At 41.5% G+C, this 19108-nt stretch overlaps 1 protein-coding gene across 2 annotated transcripts in view; it reads left to right on the top strand.

Moving 5' to 3' along the window:
- The window catches only part of TBXT (T-box transcription factor T), a 34545-nt gene extending 15983 nt beyond the window's left edge, over positions 1 to 18562 (top strand). The window contains exon 8 of one of the 2 annotated variants that reach the window (XR_009729273.1): positions 18441 to 18562. Coding sequence is in view for 1 of the 2 variants with exons in the window: in XM_061378565.1 (XP_061234549.1) it covers positions 10888 to 10936 (49 nt within the window). In the remaining variant the exon portion in view is untranslated. Of the gene's footprint in view, positions 1 to 10887; positions 11049 to 18440 lie in introns of those variants that run through there. The other variant, XM_061378565.1, reaches the window with a different exon arrangement.
- Positions 18563 to 19108: the final 546 nt, after the last annotated feature.

The following is a 19108-nucleotide window of genomic DNA, read 5'->3' as shown; positions in this document are numbered from 1 at the left end:
TAACATTGACACAGTGTTACGGGGGCTTTCATGGCATGCAAATGTTAACATAAAATTAAGGAGAATGGTAACTACCTTAAGCTGGGGTTATTTTTCAGTGCACTAGAAATACCCAGCAACTGGATGCTAACCTTAATACAAGTTTAGTGACACCTTCCATTCCAGGATAAGTAAAAAGAGATGGACTTTGGCAGCTGGACATATAGCAGTCTCTCCTGTTTCTGGTTGTTTTCTTTACTTCCAAGCACATTTTTCTATGTAGGTGAGGAATGGTGCTCATCTTGAAAGCACTTGCTTCTGAAAACTGGAGAGGCATTGTTGGGGAATGCCAGGGAATTCTGCAAATACACTGACTGCCAAAAAATAGTAGCAATTAAACAGCCCTTGAAAAATTGCCTGTCAGAAGACTGAATTAGTATTTTAGACTGACCAGTGACAGCAAACAAAACTAACTGGCTTTTTGGCTAGTGAACAGCTAACAGCATTCCCTCAGCCTGTTGTCAGTGTAAGGAATGCCTTTCTTCATTGTTGAATTTCTGTTGTTAAGTAATCAAGGGAAACTTCATCTGCAGTTCAATGAAAGCTTCAGAAGTTGGTTTTAGCAGATGGTGAAGTTGTGGGGTACACCTTTCTCTTATTCCTTGTATGAATCTGCACTAATGAAGCTTGGTTGATCACATACAAAAAGTCAGTGCTTAGACTGCCAGTATAGTCTGATTCACTTTGACAGACTTGATGTCAAATGGTTATTACTCCTCCTCAGTTTTACTTCATCCGATTCATGTGGTGGTTCCAGTTACCATAAGGATTGAAATTTATCCCTGAAATGTGCATTTCCCCTGAACCTGGGATTTCCTAAATTAGTGCAGAAAAAATTGAGGAAAAACTGTAGGGTATTTTTTGTCCTTTAAGAGAAATTCAAACAGTGTCAGATGCTTTATTCTCTGATTTAGCTCTTGCTCTGTCCATCTGGGATAGGTTATGGTCTGCTGTTGTATGTTGGTTCCCCTAAGCATACAGGTGTGTGGTGTCAGGCTCACCTCATTCTGTCTGCAGCAACATCCATGCTGCTTTCTGGTGCACTGCTACAAGGAAGCAATTTGGATTGGGATTTGGAGAACAGACCCTGAGCAGGGACCTCCTTCTGCAGGCTGTATTACCCTGGAATGCTTGTGGAAATACTTTGTGCTTTTTTTTTTTTTTGTGGTGAATTTCTGTAAGGTTGAGAATGCTGCTGCTGCACTTGGCAATCCTTTGGGGTTGGAAAAATTAAGGCAATTATTGTGGAAATGGTACTGTTGGCTGAAAAGCTGATCCTGGCATAACAAAGCTGGAGGTTAGCCAGCTCTAAATGAGGATTCCCCAGCCTAAAATCCCATCTTCCTACCTAGGAGCTCCACTTCTGTCAGTGTCTGGTGTGACTTGGCAGCTGGGCCTCAGGAAGATGCAGAATATCTTTGTGAGGAATGGAGACCTTCCTGATGTTTGAGGCATGTGCCACTGCTGGAGCTGTGTCTAGCCCTATGTCTCCCCATTTTGGAGGTCAGCATGACACATCCTGTGTACTGGCACTCTGTGGACCTCAAGAAATATCTTTCAAGTGAGAAGTCACACAGCAGATACTTAAATAAGTTTTTGGTTTTTGTCTTGAGCCTGGGACTGTGCTAGCCTGCTAGTGTCCACCTGTAACAGTGTAGAAGACTTTACTATAGATTAGTAAGACTACATAGAATCATTTCATGATTAAATGACTGTTTCTAGTCTTCTATCTCCCTCTTGTGGACACGCTACCGAAGAGCATGCAAGGTTGCAGTGTGGCTTGACCCAGCTTGCAACCAATACGAATTAATTGATAGGCGAGCATGTTGTGTGTACTAATTATTAAAGCACACTGGGTTCGCCTTCTCTGGGGTGTGCCTCCATTGTGTGAACCATCTTCGAACTGGCCCCATGAATAAAAGCTGCTGCTGAAGAAATTAATCATTTGCATTTCATAGAATCACAGAAGGCTTTGGTTAGGGATGGACATTTAAGGTCATTTGGTTCCAAACACCTTCCACTAGACCAGGTTGCTCTAAGCCCTTCCAGCCTGGCCTTGAACACTGCCAAGGACAGGGCAGCCATAGTTTCTCTGGGCAACTGGTGCCAGTGCCTCACCACTCTCATAGAAAAGAATTTCTGCTTGATGTCAAGCAGCTTTTCACATTCTGGCTGTCAGCTGCTACGTTGCCAAGATGTTTTCACAGCCAAAACACTGCTGATTCTTACAATGCTGTGTAAGTTTTGGGATATTTCAACAAGGAGAACAGAACTAAGCTTTAATAAGTGCATATATGAAAGCTACAAGGATAGTTCAATAGTTCAATAAAACTTCAGATTTGCCTGTGTCATGGCCATTCTGATTCCTGACTTTGCTGCCTTACACAAAGGCTAAGCTGCAAGAAATCTGTCCCTTTGTTACTTGCTGTTCAGTAATTCTGTCTCTGAGGCAGCACTTCCAGGACTTCTTGGAAACTCTCATCCTTTTAAACTTTGCTTTAATGGCATCTACGCTTCTTTTTCTTGACCCTTTTCATCTCTTTCAATTGGAGTTTTGAAGGACCGATCATAGCTGGGTAAGAGTTCCTAAGTGCAGCAAAGCATGGTGACTCTTCCACTGATTGACTACTCAGATTTGGTCTCAGCTTTCTATGTCTTAAAGTATGTTAATAAGCACAGACTTCCCTGATTCAGGTTATTTCCTTTTAATCAAGTGCATTTAAACTGTATCTGTTGTTATTATTATTATTATTATTATTAATCTCTTGTTTTGCCTAGACTGCAAAAAGCCATGGGAGAAGAGGCTGTGAAGCATTCCTTTGGGCTGGAAGTCTCTGGCACTGACGGTGGCAAGCAAGGGGTTTCCTTCTGGGGCTCCCCAGTGCTACACAAGAGGCTTTTCTAGTTTTGAAAGAAGTATCTTAGCAATAATAATACTTAAAAACCACAATTTAAAATAATAAAGTCTATGGGCAGGGCAGCGTGATGGATGGGAAGAGAGTGGTCCTCAGCCAGCTCAGTTCAGCTCTGCACTCTTCTGGCCAGTTCTTGTTGCCTTACAAAGAGGTCGGACTCCTCCTGCAAATGTGCTAATGATGTTATACTGAGACATGAGGCTAGGAGGCAGAGATGAGTAGCTGCTACTACAATTTCCCTGTTCTAATGAAGTTTTCTAACTGGTGAGGTTGCCTCCTAGCTCTGACAGTTATGTTCGAGTAATTCAGGAATAGGGGAACTGATGCTTGCTCAGGGCTTGACCATTAAAGAAACTTAAACGTGTTCATTACTTGCCACATATTTATGCAGTTTTTACCTCCTTTTCTGGCAGGGGAAAATACACCAGGAAACAGGTAATTTCCCCAGTGCAAAAGCTGCATAAAAACATATTCTGGGGCTAAGCACTTTAAAAAAAAAAGGTATGGATAGCTCATCAACTAAGTAAGATGAGACACACTAGTTAAAATACTTGTGACAGAACTTAGATAACTTTGTGTTGGGTAAGTAGGTAGCTAGTTTAAAAACTGCTTTTCCTGAAACTGGCTCAGGTTTTCCAAGGGAACCTTTTGACAAAGTGGAAAATACTTTGGGAAGTCTGGAATCTGGTTATATCAGGTCTAAGGAAGTGATCCTGCCCCTCTACTCTGCTCTCAAGAGACCTTACTTGCAGTTTTGTATGCAGTTCTGGTGTCCTCAACATAAAAAGGACATAGAACTGTTGGAACAAGTCCAGAGGAAGGCCACGAGGATGATCAGGGGACTGGAGCACCTCCCATATGAAGACAGGCTGAGAAAGTTGAGACTGTTGAGCCTGGAGAAGAGAAGGCTGCGTGGAGACCTCATAGCAGCCTTCCAGTATCTGAAGGGGGCCTATAGGGATGCTGGGGAGGGACTCTTCATTAAGGACTGTAGTGACAGGAAAAGGGGTAACAGATTCAAGCTTATATCTGACCAACCTTCTTCTGCTTAAGGAAGAAATTCTTTACTGTGATGGTGGTGAGGCATTGGAATGGGTTGCACAGGGAAGTTGTGAATGCTCCATCCCTGGCAGTGTTCAAGGCCAGGTTAGACAGAGACTTGGGTGACATGGTTTAGTGGGAGGTGCCCCTGCCCATGGCAGGGGGGTTGGAACTTGATGATCTTAAGGTCCTTTCCAACCCTAACTATTCTATGATTCTATATAATCTGATGTTAACTTTATAGTTGCTTTTCTCTACTGTTCAGAGAAAAGAGAGTTGCTTTTGCTGAAGAAACTGTCCTGGGTGTAGTTTTGTGACCTAGGGTAGAAGAGGGATTATATGAGCTAAATGGTCCTAGCAGCATTTAGTGGTCAGATAACAAATGCGCACACAAAATTTGTATTAATATTGTTTCTTCCTTTTGTGAAATTTCTTCAGAAACTAAAGCAGATGACTGTACCAAATTGACTGTACCCAAATGACATGCTCAATGTAGCTTTCCAATTCATGCTTTTCACTGCAGCTTGTTCTGCTGTCATGCTTGTAACATGCTTGTCCAGCTCTTGAGGCTTCTTGGGGGTGAATCTTCAACCCTTAGTGCTATGTTTAATATTACAAGAGGTTGGAAGGTGGACTGGTGCTGTGTGATACCTACCATGGGCCCAGGGTTAGGACCAGGTTCTTGACAGCACACTGTCATATTGACCTTCTGGTAGGAGAAAAGGATATCCATCTAGGTGGCTGGATGAATGCCAGCAGTAGGTCACACTGGTGTTTGTCTGCTTTGGAGTACGCAGTGCTCCTCTGGGCTGGATGGATGGTTCATAGTGCTGTGCCACTGGCTCAGCCTCACACCCACCCCGCGGTGCCCCTGAACTGGGCTGCATCAAGTGACCCTTCCCTCCTGAGGTGGAACAGCCTAAACTTGAGCTTAAGTTCCTTGGGATAGCAAATGCATGCTGCTACTGCGAAGAACACGGTACAGGTACTTCTTTATTCTGATGCAATGGTTGGGTCAGCTGATAACAGGTTGAGAAAGCTGTGTCAGTGGCAACCTGCCCAAGCAACTGTTGTCTCCAGCCTCTGTGGGGAGAAAAGCAAAATCAAGTCTATCATAGATAACTGTGTTGCTCTTGCTCCACCCCACAAGCTGTTAAATATGTGTTTATATAATCCACAACCCCCTCATCTATGTGCAATGGTTACTGTGGCTTTTTCTTATCCCCGTTTTGCTTGTTGTCATCTCAACACTTCCCCTCTGTACAGGCTCCATGTGCTGCTTCCTGCATAGGGAGTCCTTAGACTCTATTCCAGAGGAAATAGATTCTCCATTTGCTTTTCCTTGGAAAACCAGGCCAGGATTTTGAAACAAAACCAATTTATTCAGCAATCCTTTGTTATAATTCCCAGGACAGCCTTCAGGGCTGGGGGAAGAGCAAGGCACATCAGGGCAAAGTGTCTCTGGGGTGAGATTTACTTATATGCACAATGAGTGAGCATGTATTGTTCTTGTTCTGTGTGTTTTCTCTTTTAAGGGCAGGAAAGGTTTTTGTAACCTTCTGTGAAGAATAGCCTCTCCTTCTGCAGCTCTGACTTGCAGTGTTTAAGTTTCCTCCCCTTAGGTTCCCCCAAGGGCTGTTTCAGCCACAGATGCATTGCAGATGTGGGAAAAGCAAGTGTTTGTTCAGGAATGGAGCACCTTGGCCTTCCAATAGAAAGTAAGTTAAAGTGATGCTTATGAATTTATTCTTCTTTATATGATAGAGTGTATAAAACTTGGAAAAGAGGTGACTTTTCGAAATGAGTGAAAGGGTTACAGCAAGAAACACCTATGTTTAGCAGCAAGATCAAAGAACAAAAATTGGCCTTCAAGTACATTCCTCCCTTCTCTTCTTCCCCATCAAGCTTTGAGCTTCCAGCCTCCAGTGCAGCCTTTCCCAAATGTTCATTCTTTGCTAGAGAAAAAACACTGGTGAGGCTTTACTGGTTGCCTGTAGATGTGCTGATCAGTACTATTATCAGACCAGGCTGGACAGGGCTTTGAGCAACCTGGTCTAGTGGAGGTGTCCCTGCCCATGGCAGGGAATTGGAACTAGATGATCTTAATGTCCCTTCCAAACTAAACCATTCCATGATTTTCCTAAAAGCTTTTGAAGCTATTGCTCAGTTAGTTGCATGCAAGCAGGAAGATGGACATATTCCAAAGGCGAGGAAGCAACTGCAACTTGAGAAACATTCTCATGAAAAGACTTTGAGTAGGTCTCCTCACTAAGTGGCTGCTGCATACTGACAACAGCCACCACTCTCTTTGACTCTGTGCCAATCAGGCTCCTTAGGTTATGCTGAAGCATGTAAGCAGAAGCATCTGGTGTGATGGGATGGTGTAGGTGCATGGGCTTGGGATTCTGTCTGAACTGCTCAGTGGTGTTTTGCTGTGCAGGGCACAAGTTACTATGTGCTGTGTGAAATGCCTCTTTCTATCCCCACACATACACGTCTGAAGTCAAGGAGATTGTAAGTGGAGAGAATGTGTGGTTCTACCTATTGCCAAAAAGGTATAGTCTTCACTGAAGTTGAAGTAAATAGGAGAATCAAAGTTCAGAGACATAAGAGCTGGATTTATTGTTTTACACGAGTGTTATTAAGGCAAGATTGCTTACTTCTTTCTTCTCCACAAAAATTTCATTTGATACTTAATCTTTCACAATAAAGCCATCATTATCTCATACAGCTTAAGGAGAATGCCCATCACTGACTTGCTCATGAGTTTCACAGGCTAATGCAGGTCTTGAGCTTATTTATTCCATCACTTGATGCTGTAGCCATTAAAATTCAGGCTTGCCCCATGTAAGGATATTGCAAGCTATTCTTCGAGTCTTCCTGTAACATTAGTAATAATCAGCAGGCACAGGGCAAGAGGCTGAGGGAGACAAATGGCTTCTGGATGAATATCCTCAGCTTACGCACTCATGGAATGTTCTCAGTACTGCTTTGCCCTGCTTTCTGCATCACTCTGGAACTTCTGCCTGTGACCTTTTCTAGGCTGTTCAGTGCCTTGTTATGGGGTTGAAAAGCCCTTGGATGGACTTAAAATGTTTTTTCATTGTTTATATTCTACTTTCTTTTTGGTGAGACAAGACCTCTTAATAAGCATTTGGAAGTTATACAGCAATGCAACTTGAAAGTCAGCGATGTGTTTAAACTCCAGCTAAGTAGTTGTTCATGAGGGCCAGACTAGGGGGATGGAAACTGGAGTCAATTGTGGGGCTGTCCAGGAATTCATTGATAAAACAGCTTTGCTTTTTTTTGCTTATGTGGGAAATGTTTTGTTGGAGAGGTGTGGATGAATGGCAGGTAATGCGCTGGGAGGGTGTTGTGCCTGGGTGTCCATATTGTAACTGCCTGTGAGTGTGCTTCTCTGCTGGAAGTGCCATAGCTTCTGACCACAGAGCAGTCAAGCACCATTTCAGAGCTCCTGGTTCAGTATTAAATTTTGAAGAGAAATGCTCAAAATAAAGTATTTCATGGATAGTTCTTTGCAGCAGTTTTGCTTGGTTTGGATTCTCCCTTCCACAGGGAACATTTACGTTCCAAAACTGAACACAAATGTGGGTTCACAATCGCAGTTCCTCAGATGGAAGGGCACAAATCATGGCTGTTTATTGCAGTGAGGCCCATGTCTGAAGGAAGTGCTAGAAAAAAAAGTGTGACAATAGTAGAAACATTTCTGTATTAATAATACAGATTATACATAGAAGTTGATGAAATAACTTCTTTTGGCTGAGCAACATGTACTGCGTATCAGCAGAGGTAATCTGGCAGTAGCCAGATGCATTACTCTGACAGCTGGTAGCTATAGCTGTTGATCTAGCTGGGTAAATATTGCATCCAGTAAACAGATTATGCTTCCATGTAGAAACTGTGCACATAAATTGCCAAGGATACATGTTTAACAATACAGAAGCCTGCATAATTCAGATTACTGTGTAAGTGATTCTTTTGAAATTGTGTATGAAGTAACTAAAATAACTAAACACCCAGTTGCAATGCCAAGGTTCAATGTAAAATATGTTGCAAGCCACCAGTGTCTTCTGCATAAGACTAAATCCCTACTCTGCAGAAGCATTGATTTTTGCTGTATGCACCCTGGAATGCTACAAAGGCTGTGATAAAAGATCTGGAAATAAGAGTCTGTAGAATAGCAACTCCAGTTTAACTTTTTTCCCTACTGAACCAGGTTCAAAGGACCTACAAGTGGTAAGTAACATGTCCCAAGATGTGCAAGGGTCATGCTGAGAACTCGAATGTCATTCTCTTGTGAAAATAAAATCTGATTTGTTGTTGTCCATCTGATCAGATGCAGACTAGTACTTGTGTAAGCAAATCCTCCAGAAAGTTCAAAGCTGTAGCTCAGTCAGCTGTGCTTCCAGGGAAGAGAGGCTCATAAGAAAATTAAGAAGGAAATGTGGGCATCAGTATAGCAATAATGTTCCTAGGTAGGTTTTGAACATATCTGGAAGCAAATGATTATGTAATGCTCAGTGTTCAGTCAGTGTTAAAACAGAGCTTTTGGAAAAGCCATTGGGAGTTTTGTATAAAATCTGACAATAAATCCCCATATAGTGGAAATGCAAGCTGAAAGGTATGTTTGAGAGTCATGGCTGTGACTTCAGCCAAGGTTAGCTGCTTATTCAGCTTCACCTATTGCAAGCTGTTTTTCAACCAGTGTGAAATGTTGTGATATTTCTTGAGTTTTCAAATATTGTGATATTGTTCAGAAATACCTTGGATTGTTCACCTGAACAAAACTACTTTTTCTTTTTTTTTTCCTGAGGGATGCAGAAAAAGCTAGTAGCAGTGTAGTAACAGTGATGTACTGGAAGCAAGCATTGCTTTAATCCACAGTGAGGCAGTCATGGTTTACCTAGGCCTCTTGTTTGAATCTCTTTAACATGTAGGCAGGAATGAAATGGAAGTTTTGCAACATGTATCACTATTCCAGGGAGAATCATTGTTGGGAACTTTTTCACAAGTGTAAGCTAAACCTATTTAGTAATATTGACTATAGCCTTCTGTCTGTTGTATTAAGGAAGTCTGTTAACCACATGTTTTCCTGATATTAATTGTGGGGAAATCATGTGTGCTTTTTTAGGGGACTACTAGTTGTACTAGGGCTTCATTTGAAAGGATGGCTGAGCTGGGGCATAAAGCAATGCTTCATTTAAGTCCTGAGCAATGATGAGCTCTGCTTTCTGGGGTGTATGGCTACAGGACATGCTGCTTCAAAGTGTCTGTTTGAATGTACAGATCCAGCAATGTGTATGTAACAGAGAAAGCTCTTGGCACAATTGCTGAAGAAACAGCTGGCATGAAAATACTGGTTTGTTGTTTGTTTGTTTGTTTTTTTTACCACATACCACAGCACAAGACCAGCTTTTATAGGAAAAAGGGTTGAGGGTCTTTAAAGGACAGACTCAATGACAAGCACAAGGTTTCTATACTGACCTTCTGGTAGTAAGTCAGTATCAGTGTCCAACTTGAATAGAAATATTAATGGGAGGAGGTAAATGTGCTTCCCAGAACAACATGGGTAGGAGAAATATTTCTTTAAAAGCTGTGGCCAGGGAGCTGCAAGGCACCCTGACTTGGTTACTTGCTGTAGTTTTTATTTTGGCAGAAAGGAGTCGTCTGTCATTTGCTGCAAGCCCCTGAAGCATCCGTTAGTACTGTGCCTTGTTCACATCAGTCTTTGCACTTATTTGCTCCTGCCTGCACATATTAAAACTTGCCTGGTTTTACTGCTGCAAAGAGACTCTTCTGTTATACAGCCCTGGTCTGACTGCAAGTGCTTGTGCTTTGTGATACTGGTATCACTCTCACATCACTCAGTTGCAGAGTTTAGAGCTGTGGCTGGCCTTTCTCCAGAAATTCAGCTATCCATATTTTAAGGGTGGACATTGAAATGCGTGCAAGCTGGAAATAATTGTTGAAATCTTTTTCCAATTAAAAAGAGATGAATGCAGTAGGTTATTTGCCTGCAAAAGAATTGCAGCATTCAAGTGGACAGTTTCTAAAACTACCAACTTGTGTTACATATTAAATATGAGCATGCTGGGAACCTTCAACTCACTTGAGTATGAATTATGTCAAATTTTTGCCTTGTATTAAAAATATCCATAGTGTGAGATAGATATCTTTTCATGATCAGACCATATGTCAGATTGTTTGCCTTTTCCAAGTTGCACTCTGTTTAAGCTCCAGCACCTCACTGAGAAGTGTGCAGTTGCCCTCTGTGCCCATATTGAGTCTTCTTCAGTGTTTCTGGGCAAGCAAAATTTCCCTGGCACCTAGAACAATATGGAATTGGTCTCTTCAATTGCTAACTCTCTGGAGGAGACTTGTTCTTTCTATTTATGTCTAAAGCACCTGTTGACAGAAAGTGCCTGCTACTACTGTTCTACAAACGGACTTGGCTACTCAAATGTAGACCTGGGCCCTTGTGATGCTGTGCAAACAGTATGAGCAGAGTCCTGTCCCAAGTATTCATAATTAAATGTTAAAAATATAATGTTAATTAGGAGGATATCTGCTCATTGGTGAGATTACTTTATTACTGGAATACTAGAATAAATGTCCTCAAAACTTTGTGATTTAACAGTGTCTGGAATAAAGCAGCATATTAAAGAACCTGTTTTCCTGTCTATAAAATCAGCTCTGTGAATCTAAGTACTACAGTGCTGTCTCATGAAACATATCTGTTCTATTAATAATTCATTTTAATAAAGTGGAAAGCACTCAAAACTGTCAGAGGGTCAAATGGGTTGGATAGCTGTCATATTGTTTATTGGTATTTACTCACTTGACTCTGACATAGTATACTTCTAATTGGCAGGCAGGCAAATGAATTGACCATAATTCTTCCTGCAATGCTCTCAGCATGATGCAAGGCAATGAGAGGAAAGGAGAAGCTTGAATAGTAACATGCATTGGCAGTGGGGGGTGGGGGAATAACAGGACAAATCCCAGAAATCAGAGCTGAAAGAATAAAGGTAACTTCAGAGGAGAGAAAACTATGCATGCAGAAAGTTTCATTGCACTGATAGGAGCTTGAGAGAGAGAGAGAGAGAATTGGAAACAACCTTCCCTGTTCCCCAGGGGACTGATTTTTCTTTTGTAGTCTCTTCTGTGTGGGATCTCTCATTGAAAGCAGTGATGAGCTCCCTGAATGAAAAAATGGCTCTGAGCCTGGAGCTATGGGGTCCAAGTCGCAGAAAGTTTGGTTTCAGGGCTACAGCAGACCCATGCCAGCCTTGACATTTTTATTTACACTTGGATTAATGTGGAGCATGTAGAGTCCTCTAACTGAACATATGGTAGAAGCCACAGTGGTGTCGTATTTTGTGCACACAGATACATCTCCATGCCTCTTAATTAATCTGCTTTTGAGTTTTGATGTAAATTCTTCAGTAATCACATTAAAATCAAAGGGGAGAATTTGATAGTAGTGGGATGCAGTCTTAGACCTTGGATATAAATTACTTTTAAAATCTGAAAGCTGCAAACCAGCAGAATTCAGCAGTTGGCTACAGTGTCTTATTGAGCCTTGGTGCCTGGAGAGATTTAATATGAATGCAGTGAGTGCCCAAAAGGACACCTGGTTACTTGAGTGCTGGAGAGATTTAATGGGACCCAGCCTTCCTTCCTCAGAAGAAAAAGCAAAGAAATTAAAAACAAGTTCTTCTGGTGATACTGACTCTTTTAAGATGGAAAAGATTGTAAGGAAAGAAACTAGATACTGCTCTGTGTGTAAGGAGAGAAAAAATTAGAAAGTGAGGCACAAAAAGGTTTTGAGGGCTTTCCATAAACTTCAGTTAACAACCAGAAATCCAGATGCATATCAGTACAGGATTGATGTGCTAAGCAAAATGTTTCCTAAAAAACAAGAGGGAGAATGGTGTTTCAAATTGGAATTCTCAAATAATATTAAATGCTTGACTTTTGGTTCCAGTATTTGAAAATGACTGCCAAAACCTTGTAATGACTGCCTGTTATGATGGTTACCACTGCTACTAACCATTCTTCTATTTGTTACCCTTTATCTTGAAAGAAAAAGCTTTTTCATTAGTGGAATTTCCTGTGTTCTTTGGGGAAGCAGTAAGCAGAAGTTGGGGAGGAGGAAGAATGGGGCTGACTGCTATATTTACTGACTCAGACACTTCTGCTTGCTTATTTCATGACTAACAGACTTCCAAAAGGGAAGCAGGGCTTAAGGAAAGAAATAACTTTTCACAGACATAACAGCTCTCTGAAGATTAGCCTGTGTTACTTTAAATTTGATTAAACCCATCCCAGGATATTGCTTTCAGATACTTTGTTCAAGGGGAAAGTGGCTTAAAAAGTGTAAGGAATTTGGGTCACAAATTAACAATTTTTTTCCATTGTTCTCCTTCCTCTCTGCTTAATAAAGTGTAGCATGATTTGGAGAACTCATCATGTACAACAATTGCAGGAATAGCATGTATTGCAGTCTGGTGGCTCTTCCATGCAGGACGCAGTCTGTTTGTGATATTCTTTCTGCTTTATCTCAGTCACCAGCTGTGTAACCTCTGAGAGAGACTCTTACCGAACATAACTCTATAGGTGATGTGCCTATTTCCACCACCGTTGTTCCCTGGTTTTTCCCAGTATGAACATCACTACAATATATCTGCATAATGTCAGCTGCCATTTTAAGTCTAAAATCTTCTTTGTTTAAAAGACTATTTTATTGCCACCTTCTAGGATTATTATTTTTTATATAAAAAATACCAACAAAACCTACTTGAAAATTATTCTCAAATATGCACTGAGTTATAGCAGGAGGAAGCTTATGATGTGGCATGGCTTCACCCAAGATACCTTTTTTGGGCTATTTTATTCTGCAATATACTGCTCCAGAAAAAAATTGACAAGAACAGGCTAGGTTGAGTCTGGCTGAGGTTAAACAGGAAGCTTGTGGCAGCCTAAGCCAAGCTCAGCACTCTCATAAACAGAAGTATCCCTCTTGTTTCCTAGATTTTTAACAAAGTTGCAGAATTGCTTCTTGTCTTAAAGGTGTACCCTGGACGGTTTCTATTAGGCAAAAACATAAGCTTGGTGTTAGCGTGTGGGAGGAGCGCAAGAAAAGGAAGAAACAAAAGACATTTTTCACAAACCCTGGAAAGCTTTCAAAAAGAAAGTATTAATGCATTAGGGGAAAAGTATGAAGAAATGCACACAGCTGCTATCAAGTAAATTATGCAGGGCTGTTCAGATGACAAAAATGTTGGAATATGCTTTGGGGACTATAACTGCATCACCAAACAAAATCTGGTAGAAGCCGCATTAAGTAAGCAGGAGTTTTTGTTGATGAAAAACTGTTCTGCTGATGTACTTTTAGTTATAAAAGGTTCAAGCTCTCCCTGCTGCTGGATCCTCACCTAAGAAAGCTCTTACTGTACCTTAGAATTGCCAGCATGAAAGCAAAGTAAAACTAATATCTTGCATATTGTGACTTACAGTTTTGGTACCCACTTACATGCAGAATCTTCAGATACTGGAAATCTGGGAAGCTTAAGTCCTGCAATTCTGCCACAGAATAATGGTCTCTGTCCTGTTCAGAAGGAGGCAATTCTACATACCCACTAAGCTAAGGGTGGGTTGCAGAAAGTGTGGCTTATCTGCTAATGCATGGACAGCAGTCACTTAAAAATCCAAAAAGATTTCTGGAAGTGGGGCTTGAGTTAGCTGTTGTGTACAGGTCATGACAGTTCTGCAGAAGTCCCCTGTAAGGGAAGATGCATGTTTCTCAAGGGATAATGTTTTTTTTTTTCTGCAATGGACTTGTGCATAGCTTCCAATGCCCTTTTGGTAGTCGCCTCTTCAGTACTGAGGCTCATAGCAGGAAGAGGCAGGAAATAGCTGTAAGATGCAAGCTTTGACTTTACCTATCTGAAAGAAAATCCAGAAGTTAGGAAGCAGTGGGCACAAACTGAAAAAAAAAAAATTGTTTATATTGCATATTTTGTATCTTGAGGGTGGTCAAGCAGTGGAAAATGCTGCCCAGGGAGGTTGTAGAGTCTTTAGAAATATTTAAAACCAGTTCTAAGCAATCTGCTGTAGCTGACCCTGCTTTGAGCAGGGGAGTTGGACTAGATGATCTCTAGAAATCGCTTCCCAACTTGGTAATTCTGAGATTTTTGTGAATTAAGATAAGGCGTAAGCACTTAGCATCTTATTCATCTATTGAATAACCAATCCTGGTGATGTTTCAATGTGTTAGTAAGTGGAGATAAGTAAGAATAGCTGTTGGCCAATTTCCAAGTGACTATATGTTGAGGTTAACTGAAACATATCCCTGCCTTGAAGTGTATCACTCCCTCTCCAGTGATAGATCCTACAAAGTGACTTTACAGGAAATGGAAAAGTGTTATTAATTCAAGATCCTGAATGCTTGATTTAACACCAAAAGCAGGATTCCAGTTCTGTTCAGTTGCCTAGATCAAAGACAGCAAGCTAGACAGCCTTAGAGACATAGTATGGTTAGGGTTGGAAAGGACCTTAAGATCATCTAGTTCCAAACCCCCTGCCATGGGCAGGGACACCTCACACTAAACCATGTCACCCAAGGCTTTGTCCAGCCTGGCCTTGAACACTACCAGCGATGGAGCATTTATCACTTCTTTGGGCAACCCATTCCAGTGCCTCACCACCATCACAGTAAAGAACTTCTTCCTTATATCTAACCTGAACTTCCCCTGTTTAAGTTTGATTCTGTTACTCCTTGTTCTACCCCTACAGTTCCTCATGAAGAGCCCCTCTCCAGCACCCTTGCAGGCCCCCTTCAGCTACTGGAAGGCTGCTATGAGGTCTTCCTCCATGCAGCCTTCTCTTCTCCAGGCTCAACAGCCCCAACTTTCTCAACCTATCTTCACAGAGGAGGTGTTCCAGGTCCCTGATCATCCTTGTGGCCCTCCTCTGGACTTGTTCCAGCAGTTCCATGTTATTTTTATGTTGAGGACACCAGAACTGCACACAATACTCCAAGTGAGGTCTCACAAGAGCAGAGTAGAGGGGCAGGATCAGCCCCTTCAACCTGCTGGTCACACTCCTTTTGATGCAGCCCAGGATACAGTTGGCTTTCTGGGCTACAGGTGCACACTGAAGCTGGCTCATGTTCATTTTCTCATAGACCAGCACCCCCAAGTCCTTCTCCACAGGGCTGCTCTGAATCTCTTCTCTGCCCAGCCTGTAGCTGTGCCTGGGATTGCCCTGACCAGGTGTAGGACCTTGCATTTGGCTTGAACTTCATGAGGTTGGCATCAGCCCACCTCTCAAGCATGTCAAGATCCCTCTGGATGGCATTCCTTCCTTCCAGTGTATCAACCGAACCACACATCATGGTGTCATAGTCAAACTCGCTGTCCCATTGTCCAAGTTGCTAACAAAGATGTTGAACAGGATCAGTCCCAACACTTGTTCCCTGAGGAACACCACTTGTTACTGGTCTCCCATTGGACGTTGAGCCATTGACCACAATTCTCTGTGTGTGGCCATCTGCATGTGACCAATTCCTTATCTATCAGTTGGTCCATTCATCAAATCGATGGATGATCTTGTCTCTCCATTTTAGAGACAAGAACGTCATGTGAGACTGTCTCAAAAGCTTTGCACAAGTTCAGGTAGGTGATGTCAACTGCTCTGTTCCTATCCATCAGTTCCATAGCCCCATCATAGAAGGCCATCAAATTGGTCAGGCATGATTTGCTCTTAGTGATGCCATGTTACAGTCCACACGTAGCTAGAGATGTGTAGAACAAATGAATTTCCTTCCTGTTTAGTCCAAAAGTTGTGTGCATAAATTTGAATGTGCAAATATACCCAAGTAGCCAAGCATAGGCAACTATGTCCCTTGTCGTGACCTGGGTGATAACCAGGCCTTCATGACCCTGAGTTGAGGTAGTGTTTGTGACTAAAAGCTCCTGAGATGTTGGGTCCCCCTGATATGATCAAAGCACACCTAGCATGAAAAACATAGCTGCTGATGCTACTCTCATTGAAAAAGGTAGAGAAGGAAGCAATGTTTGCCTCTTGTGTATTGGTTTGGCAGCTACTTGCAGCTCCTCACTAGGAAGTGATAGCTTTGGGTTCAGCTATTTCTGTAGTGTATCTCCCACTTTCCAGGAATATCCCAAATTCACAAACTGGGAAAATATCCAGGGTGGACTTGGACTCTGGATTAGCATTGCTGCAAAGAAGTAAGAGATCAAATGATGGCCAAGCAAAAGCAACATAACTCTATAGTTTAGCGTCAGTGGTAATTTCTAGAGTTATTTCTGCAGCTTAAAATGTGTTATTGAGCCCTGGGTCAAATGCTTTAGCTACGAGGCTGTCATGCTAAAGTCAGGTTCAACTGCTCTATTTCAACAAGCCCAAGACTAGCTGAGGTCAATGCAGAATCCCAGAAGAGCATTTGTTGCTTTGAGTGTCAGACAGGTGGAAGTGTCTGTGGGTCAAATACAGTTGTAGAGAAAAGAAAGCATTTAAATGTATGCTGTGGCATTCAGTATGGGGAGGTCCAGTAATTCACTACTCTGCGCATGCCCTTTCTGGGTTCATTCTTCAGAGAACAACTTGTCTGTTGACTCCCTGGATTAAATTACCCAGCTGTCAGTGAACACATAACTTCTAGGGGTGTACTAGAATGAGACACAGAATCAGACCTAGACCTGTTGTGTTTCTAATTGTAACCAGCAACTAGGAAATAATGATAAGAGCGAAGTATAGAGATACTGCTTCAGAGTACCCTCACAGAACAATACCTGAAAGTGCTTAAGCATTCTTGTCTCCAAGATACGGGATTTAAAAGTCTGCAAAGATGTTTTAGATTGCTCTCAACAGTTGAGACCAAAAGTCTCCTTTACCCTAAGAATCCTTAGGGTGGGCAAGGCCTACACTCCATAAAACACCTAGAACCTCAATTGTATAGCCTCTTCCTCATCTATGCAAGAGATGTTGCCTTCTGAGATTGTATTAAAATGAGCTATGTCACTCAGGCAGTCTGATTTCAGTGGGTTCTATGCAGGAGTTTTGTGCCACTGAGGTACTCCAGTAAGAAGGTAGAGTTTTGATAACAGTAGGAAAGTATTCCAGGTTTTGTCAGGAAATGATAGGGTATGGTTCTGGTAGCTCAAGGCAGCTGAAGCTTTCGGTAACAGTGAGGAAAAAGCTCATTTTTCACTTTTACTCTCTTGGCTGGGGGCAAATGTAACCCATGTGGCCCTGAGCTTTTCAATTTCCACATGCTATCCAGGAGTCATGGTTGTAAGCCATCTTGTTACAATCACTTTGGTAGGTTACTTTTGGTAGACAGTTTAGCCTGATGTTTCTGCAGTGCACACTGGAGATGAAATAATTAAGGTTGTATTGTAATAACGATAATCAGCAACCCCACTTCTAAGTTAAAGTGTGAGGAAGCAGGTCTTGCTACACTAAACTATTCTGCAGTCTGAGCTGGCTTAGCCTGTCACTGACTTTCAGCTGATTTTTGGTGGGTCATCTGTCATAGCAGTAGAAGCTGTATATCCTTTATGCAGATTAACATCAGATTATAGATTTTGTAGATTAACTTTGCTCAGTAAACTGTTCTTGGCCTTCTGCACTGTTTGAAGGACACCTAGCTAACAGGTGCCTGATCCAGCAACTGAGGTTTCCAAGCAGGATTGCAATTGGGTCAGCAGTTCTGCTTTCAGGCAGATTTTGATTATACTGGGTAATGTTGCAGGGGGTTGCTCTTCACTGCTTTTCTATGGTGCAGTGATTAATGATTAATGACAATACAATGATAATCCCTTCAGCAGGTAAGTAGGCCAAAATCAGTATTGGATTTCTGTATCTCTTATGTCTTTTTAATTGTTAATAAAAATCCCCAAACAAATGCCCAAGAAACTTTCTTAGATGCTTTTGTAATTGCTAACATTCTTGAAGGAAGAATGATAAAGCTGTATTTAGGCATAATTTAAGGTTCCTCCATTTACATGTTTGAAAACTGCCTGATTCAAGGTTGTCTATAATACCCACCCTTTTTGCATTTCAGGGCTGACTTGTAAGTTCAGTACTGTAGCAATGTATGTGTCTAGATGTCAGATCTGGCTGGGATTTTAGATAGAACAAGAGCAGGTATCTCTTTGAAGGCAAGAAAGTGCCAGTGATTTAAAAGGAGGCTGTAACTGTAAAAGGAGACTGCATGAAATGGCATGAAACTAAACCTGCCTTGTAAGAGGTATAAAGTCAGATCTGTAGGTCATTCACTAATATCAGAAGAGCTGTGTGTTTACTTTTGTGAGAATATAGCTTATAAAAACACATTACTATTTGGACTTTATTTTCCTGCATGGTTGATCTTAACTTTTTTTCTTTTTTTTACAGTCAATGCTGGCTTGCATTGACTGTAAAATTAGGTCAATTGCTTTGTACTATCCTGGTGGAATTCACTGTACCATGTGTTCATCTGATGACCCTCATCTCTGTTAACCATGAAGACTGAGTAAACAGAACCATAGAGCTAACTACATCAATTTTTGCATCTTGAAGTAAGATTTAATAGGGCTGTGACAAAGGCTTATATTTCATTCCTAACATGACTTTTAAAGAAATATAAAACAGACATTCTTTTTCTCCTACTGGGTCTTAAAAAGCTGAGCATTTGAAAGGTGTGAGAGTTACTTGGATGGCACATGAACTAATTATGAACTGGTGTAAAAAAAAAAAACCTAGTTACATCACTTCATAGCTGATTATTGAAGTTTTTCTTGCTTCTCTTCAGAGGCTGATGGGTCTGATGTAGGGAGCAATTCTTGTGCATTAAAATTCTTTAATTGTAAATGTAGCTTCCTGTTTTACATTCCTAATGAACCCTAGTGGTTTTGTTTAAAACATATTCTGAAGAGAAAATATATTTCATAGAATCATAGAAGGTTTGATCTGGAAGCAACTTTAAAGATCATATAGTTCAAAACCCCCTGTCACTGGCAGGGACACTTTCCACTAGACCGGGTTGCTCCAAGCCCTTTTACTCGGGTCCAACCTGGTTTTGA

Source organism: Neopsephotus bourkii, unplaced genomic scaffold (genome assembly GCF_033783945.1).
Source record: "Neopsephotus bourkii isolate Nb327-2 ecotype Australia unplaced genomic scaffold, CSIRO-AGI_Nbou_v1 NB_1767, whole genome shotgun sequence".
In the NCBI taxonomy this organism is placed as follows: Eukaryota; Metazoa; Chordata; class Aves; order Psittaciformes; family Psittacidae; genus Neopsephotus; species Neopsephotus bourkii.
This window is presented reverse-complemented; position numbering and strand designations above follow the sequence as displayed.